Raw genomic sequence first — 12197 nt, 5'->3', positions numbered from 1 at the left:
GGATCCAGCAGGTTGTCACAGATTCCCAAGAGTAGGTTACTAATTATTTGTGTGTGCCGAGAGGGGGTTACTAATTGGTGATTTTGCTACGCGATTTGTGCCTTAGTTACGCCCCTCCTCTCAGCAGTAGCGCACAGAACTTGAAACAGTCTAGCAGGAGGTGCACTGGCGTGCGTGGCAGCCTGCGCCTGCGTGCATTCGTTTCCCGCCCAAGGAAAGGAGCAGTGGCTGCGTCCTTGCCACAGCCCCGCCCAGCAATGCCCCGCCCCTAGAATGCCCCGCTTAGCCCCATTGGCGCTATACCACTGTTTGAATCCCACCACCATGGGAACCTGTTACTGAAATGTTTGGATCCCACCACTGAGCTGATCTCTGTCATCTGGAGATTAACTGTAACAATGGGAGATCTCCAAGTACCACGTGGAGGTTGGCAACACTACATGAATAGGAAGTCCCAAGGTGATTTTCCTCTCGGGGTTGACCTGTGGCTCTCAGTAGCTCAACTCTGCCATTTTTCTGACTTCTCAATCCTCCTCTGGCTGCCAGCCTCCCCCCGTCTCATAATTTGGGGGTGGGGGTGCCAGGGTATAGAAGAAGAAGAGCCACATCCTGCGGTCAGGAACAAAAGAGCCCAGACGCCAGCCCAGTTTACCGCCTTAGTGAGAGGACCAGGTCTAGAATCTTGTATAGTGCTCATTCCTTTTCTTGTTGTTCCCTTTCATTCTGTTCTCCACCTCAATCTCGTTCTTGGGATGCTTCTTCCATCTCACTAAAGTTTAATCAGTGCGAGTAGCAAATGCACCACATGGCTCTCTTTATCTTGGAAGGAATTGGTGTGTGCTGTGTAGACACACGACTGGGGCCAGCCATTACCTCCTGGAGGACAGCCAGCCATGGAAGCCGTCCGCTCTTCCATTCCCAACAGGACTTCAGGGAAGGTGGAGCAGCGTTACTGCACCCCAGCGTCTCTGGGCAGGCAGGAGAAAGAAAAATGCATCTCAGCAGCCAGAATCCCCAAAGTGTCTTTGTTAAGTGGCTCTCGCTGTCTTTGGTGCTGGGACCTTGGAGACCTGTAAAATGCAGCCTTTGTTTTGCTTTTATTGTTAAAGTCGCAGCTGTTTCAGCTGAGAGGAACTCAAATTAGTTGGTTTGTTTCCCTAAAATATGATTTTATTTATTTGCACCATTTTTTCCCCCCAAGTGTGAAAGTCTCATTCCTGGCTTTCATGACTCCAGAAAGCTTACCCAAAACATTAGTTCAGTGGTTTTAACGGGAGGGGTGGCAATTCTATTGACCAATATGCTAAACTAAAGAAGTATCATGTTGTCATCCTGATTTTTCTCAAGAAGCTCAGGCAGTGTGTGTGCATGGGGCGGGGGGGGGGGGTCCCTTCCTTCTATAGGTGTAAGGCAGGAGTCTTCAAACTATGGCCCTCCAGATGTTCATGGACTACAATTCCCATCAACCCCTGCCAGCATGGCCAAGCGGTAGGGCTCATGGGAATTGTAGTCTATGAACATCTGGAGGGCCATAGTTTGAAGACCCCTGGTGTAAGGCATTGACTGGGCAACGAGATTGCCAGCCAAGCAGTGGTGCCCAGTAGGATTTTTTGGAGGGCAGGGACATGTTAATCAGTGTCACTTTGAGGCTCTGACATCGCTGCCAGTGTGAACCTGGAAGTGATACTGTGATTGAGCAACACTCTAGGAGCCCCGCAAATTTATGTTTTACCATAGGGTTTTGGAGGAATCCTAGACCAATGTTCAACCTTGATTACGCCCTTATTTAAGATGACAGAGACTCAAATTAGTTTGAGATAACAAGTCCACAGTTATGGCCTCCCACCTGTTCCACCTTAAATGTACATAGAGTGAAAAGGATATTGGGCAAATTTCTGGATCATGGCTTCTAGCTTGAATCTCTGTGTTCAGAGGCACTGCACCAGGTCTTAATCGCATGTTATGAAGTCCTTGTGTCCCATGCATGTCCACACTATTCCTCTTAGCCAGAGGTGCTCTGGGAGTTCTGTTCTTGGAACTTAATCCTGGGGGAGGGGGAAAGCGTTGGAATTGAATCCACACAGTCTGGGAATCACATTCTAAGCCCCAAGCAGCAAAATAACATCTGATCAAGAGGACCTGGGTGGAATATGCACTGTAGTTAGGGCCTTGCTGAATAATATTGTGGGGAGCAGTAGTAAGGTGGGGGCTGCTGCCTTCATGCCCTACTTGTGGATATCCAAGAAGAATCTGGATGGCTGATGTCAGAGGCCAAATATGAGATAAGATGGACTTTTGATCTGACCCGGGAGGACTCTTCTTATGGCCTCAGTCCATTCCATATGAAACAGGGCAGACAGAAAATACGGAGTATCAGGGGCTCCTATCCCTTGCATAATCAGCTCTGCCTAGTCTGTACCTATGTAATTTTACCAGCGAGGAAAACTTGTTCACCTTTACATCTATCAATCCCCTTACAACATAAAAGAATGGCCTCCTATCTGTGGCCCTTTCCCCACTTACCTTTGACCACCCTTTGCTGCATGCTGCTCTCAGCGCGCGGCATCTCTGGTGTGCACCCGGGTGTCTCCATGACCCCACACTCTGTGCGGGGTCATCAAAAGGCACCGTTTTGAGGAGTGCCAGGGATGCCGCGCGCTGAGGGGGCACGAGAGCGGCAGCATCGATGCGGCTGTGCTGTTGCCGCCCCTGTAGTGGGGAATGCCCCGGGACCCCACGCTACTTGCGGAGAGTAGCGTGGGGCTTAAGGTAAGTGGGGAAAGGGCCTGTATTACCTGACCAATCCAGATCAGAGAAGAGTTTTTTCACTCACTTGCTTCAATGTTTTCCCTTCTGCCATACTAGAAATGTGCAAAAGGGTGTGTTCATGTGATGCAAATCAATTAGAAACATTAACTCACCAATTATTCCGTTGTCCTAAATCGGCAAGTATTAGAGTCAAATACTCTAGGCTGCTTTCTATTATTCCGTTGTCCTAAATTGGCAAGTATTAGAGTCAAATACTCTAGGCTGCTTTCTATGATACCTAGCGAGCTGGATGAACTAAGCAGACTATTGTTCTTATTAAACAATTCTGATGCTACATTCTGTAAAATGGCTGCGAACTTTCTGCTGGAAATATCCCACAAGCAACAGTATGTATGAATCAACTTCATTTGTTATATGTTGCAAGCTTGTATTTTGATGCAATTTTGATGTGATTTTATACTGTTTATGACAAATAAAGGCTAAATGAATGAATGAAAATTTACCATTTCTCCCCTCAAGCCATCCTCTTAAAATGGGAATAATTCTGGGTGGCCAACAACTAGACTGTAGCAGTTGTTTGTCAAAAAGTAGCTGCACTGAATTGGAGGGAATTTCTCCTATGCTCATTCCCTGCTGCCCCCCAGTCATCCTCACACCCCCAGGTGCTGATCACTCTGCCACATGAAGTTACCCCTCCCCCCGCCAACATCACCTTTAGCTGTATGGAACAAGAAAAATCCTGCATTTGCTAGCCATTTGCCTTGCTGCCCTCCCTGACAGATTTTCGCCTCTCACATGCATTGTCATTTTGCACATTTGCCATCTCTAAAAAATTCCAGCCAATGAGTTTACTGGAAGGAACGCCCATATCCAAATTTTTGGATTTTAAGCACACAGATCCATGTTCAACCTTGACTCGCAGCCAAGAATCCCAGATTGGGGAAGGGGAGGGGGCGGGGGAACAAACTTGGAGAAGCAGACAACAGAGACCCAAAGGATTTTCTTGGCCTTACAACGATGAAATTGCATATCCTACAAGAAAACAGTTTAAGTTTGGGGAAGGGGGCCGGGAAATCTCAGGACAAAAGGCCTTCACAAAGTATATCCTGCAGAACTGTGTTAAGCTAACATTATGTTCTCAAAAAATTGGGGTCCCTAATGTTCCTCTTCCGTTCTTGGGTCTCTAGAATTGTTAACCCGCCAGATGAGTGCCAAAGCCCATCTCTTTCAAAAACGTCTGTAGACTTCCGCCCAAATAATTGCTCTGCCTGTCACTCATACTATCTCTATTTCAGTGCAGCTATTGTATTAGTGATGAGCTGATCTGGCCATTTTTCCCCTTCCTTCCTTCCTTTCTTTTCTGATTTTGTATGTTATTTATCAATGCTTTCATTCTGCCCCATTTTTGCTACTTCTGCTGAGTCTTTTACATTGTTTTATCTACATGCCACTTCTATGGTATACAATTAATTAATTGACTGAATTCATGACCACAAGGAGTAGGGACAGTCATTACCTTAAATAGTTTTTAAAGGAATTAAACAAAGGAGCGGGACAGAGTTACTAGCTATCATAGCTAAAGAGGCCTGTCGTGTTCAGAAATAGCACACCAATGAATGCCAGTTGTCAGAAACAATGAGGAAAACCTCTGGACCTGGCTTATAGACCTTCCGATTGGCCACTGTGGGAAACAGGATGCTGGCCTAAATGGACGCACGTCCTGATCCAGCAGGGCTCTTCTAAAACCTCATAAATAAACATTTGATGCAAGAAATAATGTAAAATGCATTACTACTGGGGGGGGGGGGAGGAAATGGAGTGGAAAAAACTGTAACTGGTGCAAAATTTAAGAGTCACAAATTTGCTTCTGTGGAAAATGCCGATGACCTCAATACCAGACTGGGAATATCCCAATCAAATTTCAGTCTCATCCTGACCTTCTTGGGGAGGCTCAGGAACAAAGTCTGAGTCTCAGAATCAAAGATGGCATGAGAAATCTGTGAGCAGAATCCCTCACTGTATTTTAAAAATAATTTTAAAGGCCCTGGAGTAGAACCATGGGAACACATGTGGAGAGCTGCATAAGATCTGGGCTGAGCTTCTGTTTTCCTTTCCTGATACAGCCAGAGGCTCTCCTAACATGCCAGGACAATCATGAGAGCCTAACTGCTACCTGAATAAGACTTTGTGTGCATGCCATCAAGTCACAGCTGACTTATAGCAACCCCATCGAGTTCTTGAGGCAAGAGATGCTGGGAGGTAGTTTGCCATTGCCTGCCTTCACACCACAAGCCTAGCATTCTTTGGAGGCCTCCCATCTAGATACTAACCAGGGCTGACCTGCTTAGCTTCTGAGATCTGACAAGATCAGGCTAGTCTGGGGTTGTCCAGGTCAGGACATAAACCTTTAATGTAAGCCAAAGGACTCCTGGACCTTGGCTCATACAGCCTGTGGCTTTGAGTGAACTGACTCCACGAAACCCCTGGGTCTGTAGACTGTTGTTTCTTTGTCTCCATTACATTTTTGTGTTAGGTGCTTTGAGTCCCCAGTGGGGAAAAAAATGGGACAGAAATACACATATTTATACATGATTTAAGATTGGGTAAGGACAGCTGGGAACAAAGAGTTCAAATAAAGCAACTTCATGTATGAGCTGCTGTATGATACAGCCATTCCTATGCCAAGTTCAGGGCAGGAAGGACTAGAGGTACCAAATAATAAAAATCTAGATCTGGATGATCTAGAAATCTAGATCTGGATGATCTAGAAAAATCTAAATCTAGATCCTGAGGGAATGAGGAACATCTTTAGTGGGATTCCTAAGTACACCAGACAGAAGATACTATTCTGCAGACCAGGCAACAACATAAGGTCAAGCTCAAGTTATGGACTCTCAAAGATAGCCCCTATCTTCTATTAGCTCCCATTGGAAACAATGGGGAATGGGGAATCCCGTTTGGGGGTCCATAACTTGGCCCCCCATGAACCAAACTGCATCAAACTTGGGGAACAACATCAGGGCAGTATTCAGAAGATATCTGCCATTTTAATGCCTATACCTTTAAAATGCGCCCCCTGCAGGCCAAAACAGGAAAAAACAGCAAAAAATAAATAAAAATGCATCCGAGAATCTCAGATGTCACTGCAAATTCGGGTGTATCCGAGCCTGGCAGGCTCAGAACTGGGGGTATCTGAGCCCATACACCCGAACTGGACCCGAATCCAAACCGGGGTCAAATTTTTTCCCCATTTACCAACCCTAATATTTATACCATATGTGGCCAATCCAAAGGCTTCATGTTGCCAGCGAATCGCAAAGGCTAATACAGGATGCACCTCTGCCCTTTTATGACTGAAGACAGTTTTCATTGCTGGGAGACCATAGTAGCTCACTTGACTTGTGCTTCTCAGCTGGGACAACAGCATTCTTGAAATTGACAGTGAGATGATAAGCAGAATGTGTTTTATCGTTGTACATTGTAGATTACAATGAGGAGGGATGCATCCTCGTGGTGCCCAATTCCATGTATGCAAACAAGGTATTCAAGTTGCAAATATTATGATGTGACTCATCAATGATTCCTGCTCCAGCAAAAGCTTGATACATCTCTGTTAACATCAAAACTTCTTGTGGCTAGCTGGGACTCCTGATCAAGAGAGCCTCTCCCTGTTTCAGAACAGAGGGAACATTCTCCTTCTTGTGTTTCTGACACAACTATGGGCCTTGCTTCATTTGATCTGGATGTAAATGATTTTCAGATTTGGACTGGGTCCTGGGAGATAGTTCTGGGCAAGGCATCTCAGAAAAAGGATATTGCAAAGATGGAAAGAAATGGGAAAAAAAGACAACCAGAAGGTTGGAGTTCACTTCCTTTCAAGGAATGACTATACATCCTGGGTTTATTCATTTTACAAAAACAAAAGAGGGGGGACTAAGACAATAGGATATATAAATTATGTATGTTATGGGGAAAAAATCTTCTCTTACAATACCTGAACTTGTGCTTATCCAATGAAACTGATGAGCAACATATTAAAGTGACAACATCCATTCATCATTACCTATTACATTCTATTCCATCTATTCCTCTGGGAACCTCATGGGTCTTTCCCCTGCCTTGTACCCTCACACCACTTGTGAGGCTGGTTAAACTGAGAATTTCTGACTGCCCTAAATGTCTCTTAGAGAGTCTTGTGGCAGGAGGTGGATCAGAATCCCAGTTTATTCAGTCCTGATCCAACATTAACTACTTTATGATTCTGAATTCCTATTGGAAGAAACACAGGGTAAAAGCTTTTCAATAAAGAACACTGACTTTTCACTCTAGCTCTTTCAGGGAAATAATTATGTGTTTTGTATGAAAAAAACATATGGAAGCAATTGCCACAAGATATGGGGATAGCAACTAGTTTGGTGATAGACAGTGCTGTCAAGTCACAGCTGATGTATGATGATTCTGTAGGCTTTTCAAGGCAAGAGACAAACACACCGTTGACTTTGCTGCCTCTGCATAGCAACCCTGGACTTGCATCTGCTCTGATACCAATATTTCTGCAAATCAATTGCAGGACACAATCAAGTCAAAGTTGCTTGGACGGTTTTCAGGTCGTTGCGGCCTGAGGATGTTGACAGGGGTGCGGCCCACCACCTCTGCGCTTGACCCTTGCCCAACTTGGCTGCTTACATCTCACTGGAGGGTTCACAGCTGGGTTCAGGGAGCAATGAATCCACCTACCTTGAAGGAGGCCCCTTCCAAAGAAGCCATCCACAGACCTAGAATGATGTGATTGGCTATAGAATGTTAGCAGATATTGCCTCTGGGTTATCTGGGATAATACCAAATATTTATTACCCATTTCAGTCTGGTTTTTATCCTCGTTCTGCAACAATTCCTGATGGAATCTTGCCAGAAAAGAAATAGAAAGGGGTGTATCCCCCTGAAGCTCTGAGACAGCACATTGCCTCTTGGCCATAGTGTTGTGGCATATCTGGTACTGGATGTGCAATGCTCCAATGGCTTAATTCCTGGCTAGCTGATTGATTCCAATAGTCATGGGGAAACTGTTGCTTGATACCTTCATGCTTGTTCTATGGAGTCTCACAGGTTCTGCCTAATTCCACATGCAGTTTCACTTCTACATGAAACTACCAGGAGAGATCAAGCAGAATCTCTCTTGGTAGTCAGGAGAGAACCAGTCAATTGTTGTACCAGTGTGGTGTAGTGGTTCAGAGTTGTGGACTCTAACCTGTTTACTCACTCCTCCACATTAAGGGTTCTGAATGATCCTGGGCTGGACACCGTTCTCTCGGGACCTCTCAGTCCCGCCTACCTCACAAAGTGTCCGTTGTAGGGAGAGGAAGGGAAGGAATTTGTAAGCTGCTTTGAGACTCCTTATAGTTGGGAAAAGAAGGACTATGCTCAAACTCCTCTCTTCTTCTTCTGAAGGCATCACTGTATTTCTCCTTTTGAGTACAATTAGGTGGCAGAGGACATTCTGAACAGAGGACTGGAGGAGGTACTGGGGGGGGGGGACAAGGACCAATAAACTAAAGTCCAGTCTACACACTCACGCAAAACTGAAGCTTTGTTGGTCAATACTATAGATCTACATAGAGTGGGGATACAGCCTGCTTTGCATGGAATTTCTTACCTTTTAATGGATCAGGATTGTGAGCCAGCATGGAACTGTCATTAAGTGTCAGACTAGGACCTAGGAAACTCAAGTTCAAATCCCACTCACACCATGAAAGCTTGCTGGGTGACTTTGAGTGAGCCACACACTTTCAGCCCTGACTCTGTATTTGGATGGGAGACCTCCAAGGAATACCAAGGTCGTGATGAGGCAGGCAGGCAATGGCAAACCACCTCCAAACATCTCTTGCCTTGAAAACCCTACAGGGTCAACCATAAATCAGCTGCAACATGTCAATGGAAAAGTGGGAGCAGGACAAAAGCTTGGAGATGCTGTCATTTTCATGCTTAGTGACTGATACTCAGATCTTGCCCATGGCACAATGCACATTTAATTTCCTGTAGTTGGTGTGGTAGCTGTGAACTTTCTGGAGAAGATTTGGCAGGGGCTATCCAGGCACTGACCTCTTCCTATTTAAATAACTGTTCTTTGCTCAGGGTAGGGCTGAAGACAGCTTAGGAACTTCAGTAGGTTCAAGACTTAATAGCAAGATTGTTTGTGGTCACAGGGGACAGGTAGCCTATCTTACCAATTCAAAAAGAAATCTGCAGCCTGGCTGTTAGCTTTTGGGTACAATTTAAATTATCTGTTCTTACTCTGGTGACTGAGCCATTTAGCTATTGAAAAGACCTGATTGTTAAGAGCCTCTTCAGTGGCCCAGCTCATAAATGAGGGAGGTGGCTACCAGAAATGCAAGGAGTTATTTCTTTGTATTGTCGAAGGCTTTTACAGCCAGAATCACTGGGGTGCTGTGTGGTTTCCGGGCTGTATGGCCGTGTTCTAGCAGCATTCTCTCCTGACGTTTCGCCTGCATCTGTGGCTAGCATCACATGATACAGACTTCTTTGTGACTCACATGCCAGGCTACTCTATTCAGATGGCCTCACCTTTTCACCTCACAGTATATATACTCCACTTGCTTTCCATTCCTGCTATCAGATCCTCTGAAGATGCCAGTCACAGATGCAAGTGAAACGTCAGGAGAGAATGCTGCTAGAACACGGCCATACAGCCCAGAAACCACACAGCACCCCAGTTATTTCTTTGTTTTGAACAAGGAATATTCTGTGCACATGGAATAACAAAAACAGGAAAAAATAACTCCTTTTCCCAGTGGTATTTTGTCATGGAAAAGTGGGAAGGGGGAAGGCAGGACCCCCACAAATGATGGGGGTAATTTGGCTTTGACAGTGGGAAAAAAAGGAATGCATCCATATGTACAGTTCTTTCCCTCTGTGATGGAAGTGGTGGATCAGAACGACTAAATAGAAGGAATGTCCCAAGTGGGACGGAGAATGCTCCACTGGAAGCTCAGGGTTCGGCACAAACTTTATTCATACCATCTCCTACATGGGATGAGAACAGACTGCACAAATAAATATACCCTCCATAGGGAAGTATGCCCCATCCTCCAAATGCATTGGCAGAACAACATTTTCCCCCAAGGAATATTTCCACCATTAATTCATGAGCCTCTGACACCCAGGGAGAAAACTCAGTGGACCTTCTATCACCACCACCTTCACTTCATTTCCCTGCAATCTAGGAAACAGACCCACATCTCATTTAAGACAGGGTGACGCTTTGTGGAGTAGTCAAGGTTGTTAAATAAATGTATTGTGGCCTAAATGTATGGGTGTTGAAAGCTGGACTGTAAAGAAAGCTGACAGAAGAAGAATAGACGCTTTCGAGTTGTGGTGTTGGCAAAAACTACTGCACATACCATGGACAGCTAGGATGACAAATGCAGAAGTCTTGAGCCTCATAAATGGGCCATCAGTAACAGGGAAAACGCTGGCTCAGACTCACATACTTTCGTCATGTGAGGCGATCAAATTTGCTAGAAAAATCTATGATGCTCGGACTTGTCAATGGCGGGAGAAGACCTGGACGCCAAAGAACACAATGGCTAGATCGTTTGGGACTCTTTAGTTTGGAGAGGAGACGTCTGAGGGGGGATATGATTGAAGTCTATAAAATTATGCATGGAGTTAGAAAATCATTCTGACAGAGAGACATTTTTCTCTCTCTCTCACAATACTAGAACCAGAACATCCGTTGAAGCTACTGGGGGGAAGAACCAGGACTAATAAAAGGAAACACTTGCTGCTACAACGTGTGTTTGAACATTTGGAGATGCTGCACCACAGGAATGACGACCACTGACCTGCCTGAATGCTTTAAAAAGGGGACGGACTGGTTTATGACAGGAGAAGTCGATCTAGGCTGACCAATCTTGATCCTTGTTTTCCAGAGATTGCACAATGGGGCAGACCAGGTGCTCAGGAGCAGCAGCTAAACAGAACAGGCAAACTTTCGTCCTGCACATGAGCTCCCAAAGGCACCTGGTGGGCCACTGCGAGTAGCAGAGTGCTGGACTAGATGGACTCTGTTCTGATCCAGCTGGCGTGTTCTTATGTTCTAGATACCATAAAAGCTGATTCTGAGGCGACGATCATCTTAACCAGCTGAAGGGTTTTGTTTTCAACAGAAAATCATGGAGAAAAAGCTTGCATATCGGGTGGCAAAGAACCGAGAAACGACTGGGCTCTGGATAACATATCACCATCATTCAAGAGCTAGAAAGCAGACAGCATCCTTCTGTTAATCAACCCAACCCTGATTCGCAAAGCAAACAATGTACTTTGTTTCCCCACCCCACCTTCCAAGACCTTTTCTCCCCCCCACCTTTTTTTGCATTTACAATGCAAATTGTATTGATCAGACAGATCAAGGGGCGGCTTTTGTCCTGGCAGTGCTAGCTCAGCTCCTCAGTGTTTCAAAACAGGAGAGACATCTCAGCAGCACAGAGGAAGCGGGCATGCTGCTTTTCAAACTGGGACCACATACAGTTCCCTTGCCTTGTGCAGTGTGGCTGGCACCTAGACTTTGCACTGAGTTTAATGGGCGTCCGTTCACTTGTTCTCAGACCCTTGCTTTGCTCTTTCTTTCCTCTAGTCTCTACTCTCACGCGTTCCCCTCCCCCACATTCCCAGAGCAAGGCTCACCTTCTGCTTCTCGCGGGCTCCAGTGGCCCGATGGGTCACATGGCATTGGGGAGGAGGCGCTGAAAGCATATTGTGCTAGGATTCGGCCTTCCACACACAGATCACATGCTGATCCCACTTCTCTAGGAGGCCAGGAAATAAGAAAAAAAGAAAATGCACCAACTTAGTAACAGTTGAATGATGTGCTTATTCAGCCGAATGAAATGGGACAAGATGTCAAGTTGAATTCCACTTAACCTCCACTTTCTTTATGGCACCAGGGAAAGGGGTGGGGAGACACATTCTGCCCTTTGGTAGCTTTGCAGCTAATGGCTTGCAAAACCCATTTCTCTATGTTTCAGAAGTACAAGTTCAATTAAAGAGATAATGTAATTAGCAAGATCTTCGCAGTCATTTCATAAAGATCCCCCCGCCTGCAAAATGTTGAATGTAGAATTGTACAGTCTGCCCTTTAACTCTGTAGTGGGAAACTGGCCGTACGTGGGGCTGCAGATTTTTATTGAGCAGGGTTATTTTATTGTGTATGTTTTTAAATTGTGTTTTGTCAGCTGGTTTGAAGTGCAAGGGACGGTGGGATATAAATATTTAATAAATAAATATTGTATGTGTGAGAGAGTCTGTGTGTGTGTGTGTGTGTGTGTGTAGCGCTGTCAAGTTCAGCTGACTTGCGGCAACTCCATAGGGTTTGCAAGACAAGAGACATTGAGAGGCTGTGTGCCATTCAT

At 45.4% G+C, this 12197-nt stretch overlaps 1 protein-coding gene across 1 annotated transcript in view; it reads right to left on the bottom strand.

The window, feature by feature from the left end:
- The window catches only part of PAPPA (pappalysin 1), a 299243-nt gene that overhangs the window by 208475 nt on the left and 78571 nt on the right, over positions 1-12197 (bottom strand). Inside the window, exon 6 of the mRNA XM_048512627.1 lies at positions 11473-11594. Within this exon, the coding sequence (XP_048368584.1) occupies positions 11473-11594 (122 nt within the window). The remainder of the gene's footprint in view (positions 1-11472; positions 11595-12197) is intronic.

The sequence above is a fragment of the Sphaerodactylus townsendi genome, linkage group LG12, assembly GCF_021028975.2.
Source record: "Sphaerodactylus townsendi isolate TG3544 linkage group LG12, MPM_Stown_v2.3, whole genome shotgun sequence".
Lineage (NCBI taxonomy): Eukaryota > Metazoa > Chordata > Lepidosauria > Squamata > Sphaerodactylidae > Sphaerodactylus > Sphaerodactylus townsendi.
The sequence above is the reverse complement of the archived record's forward strand: the minus strand, read 5'-3'. Positions and strand labels throughout refer to the sequence as shown.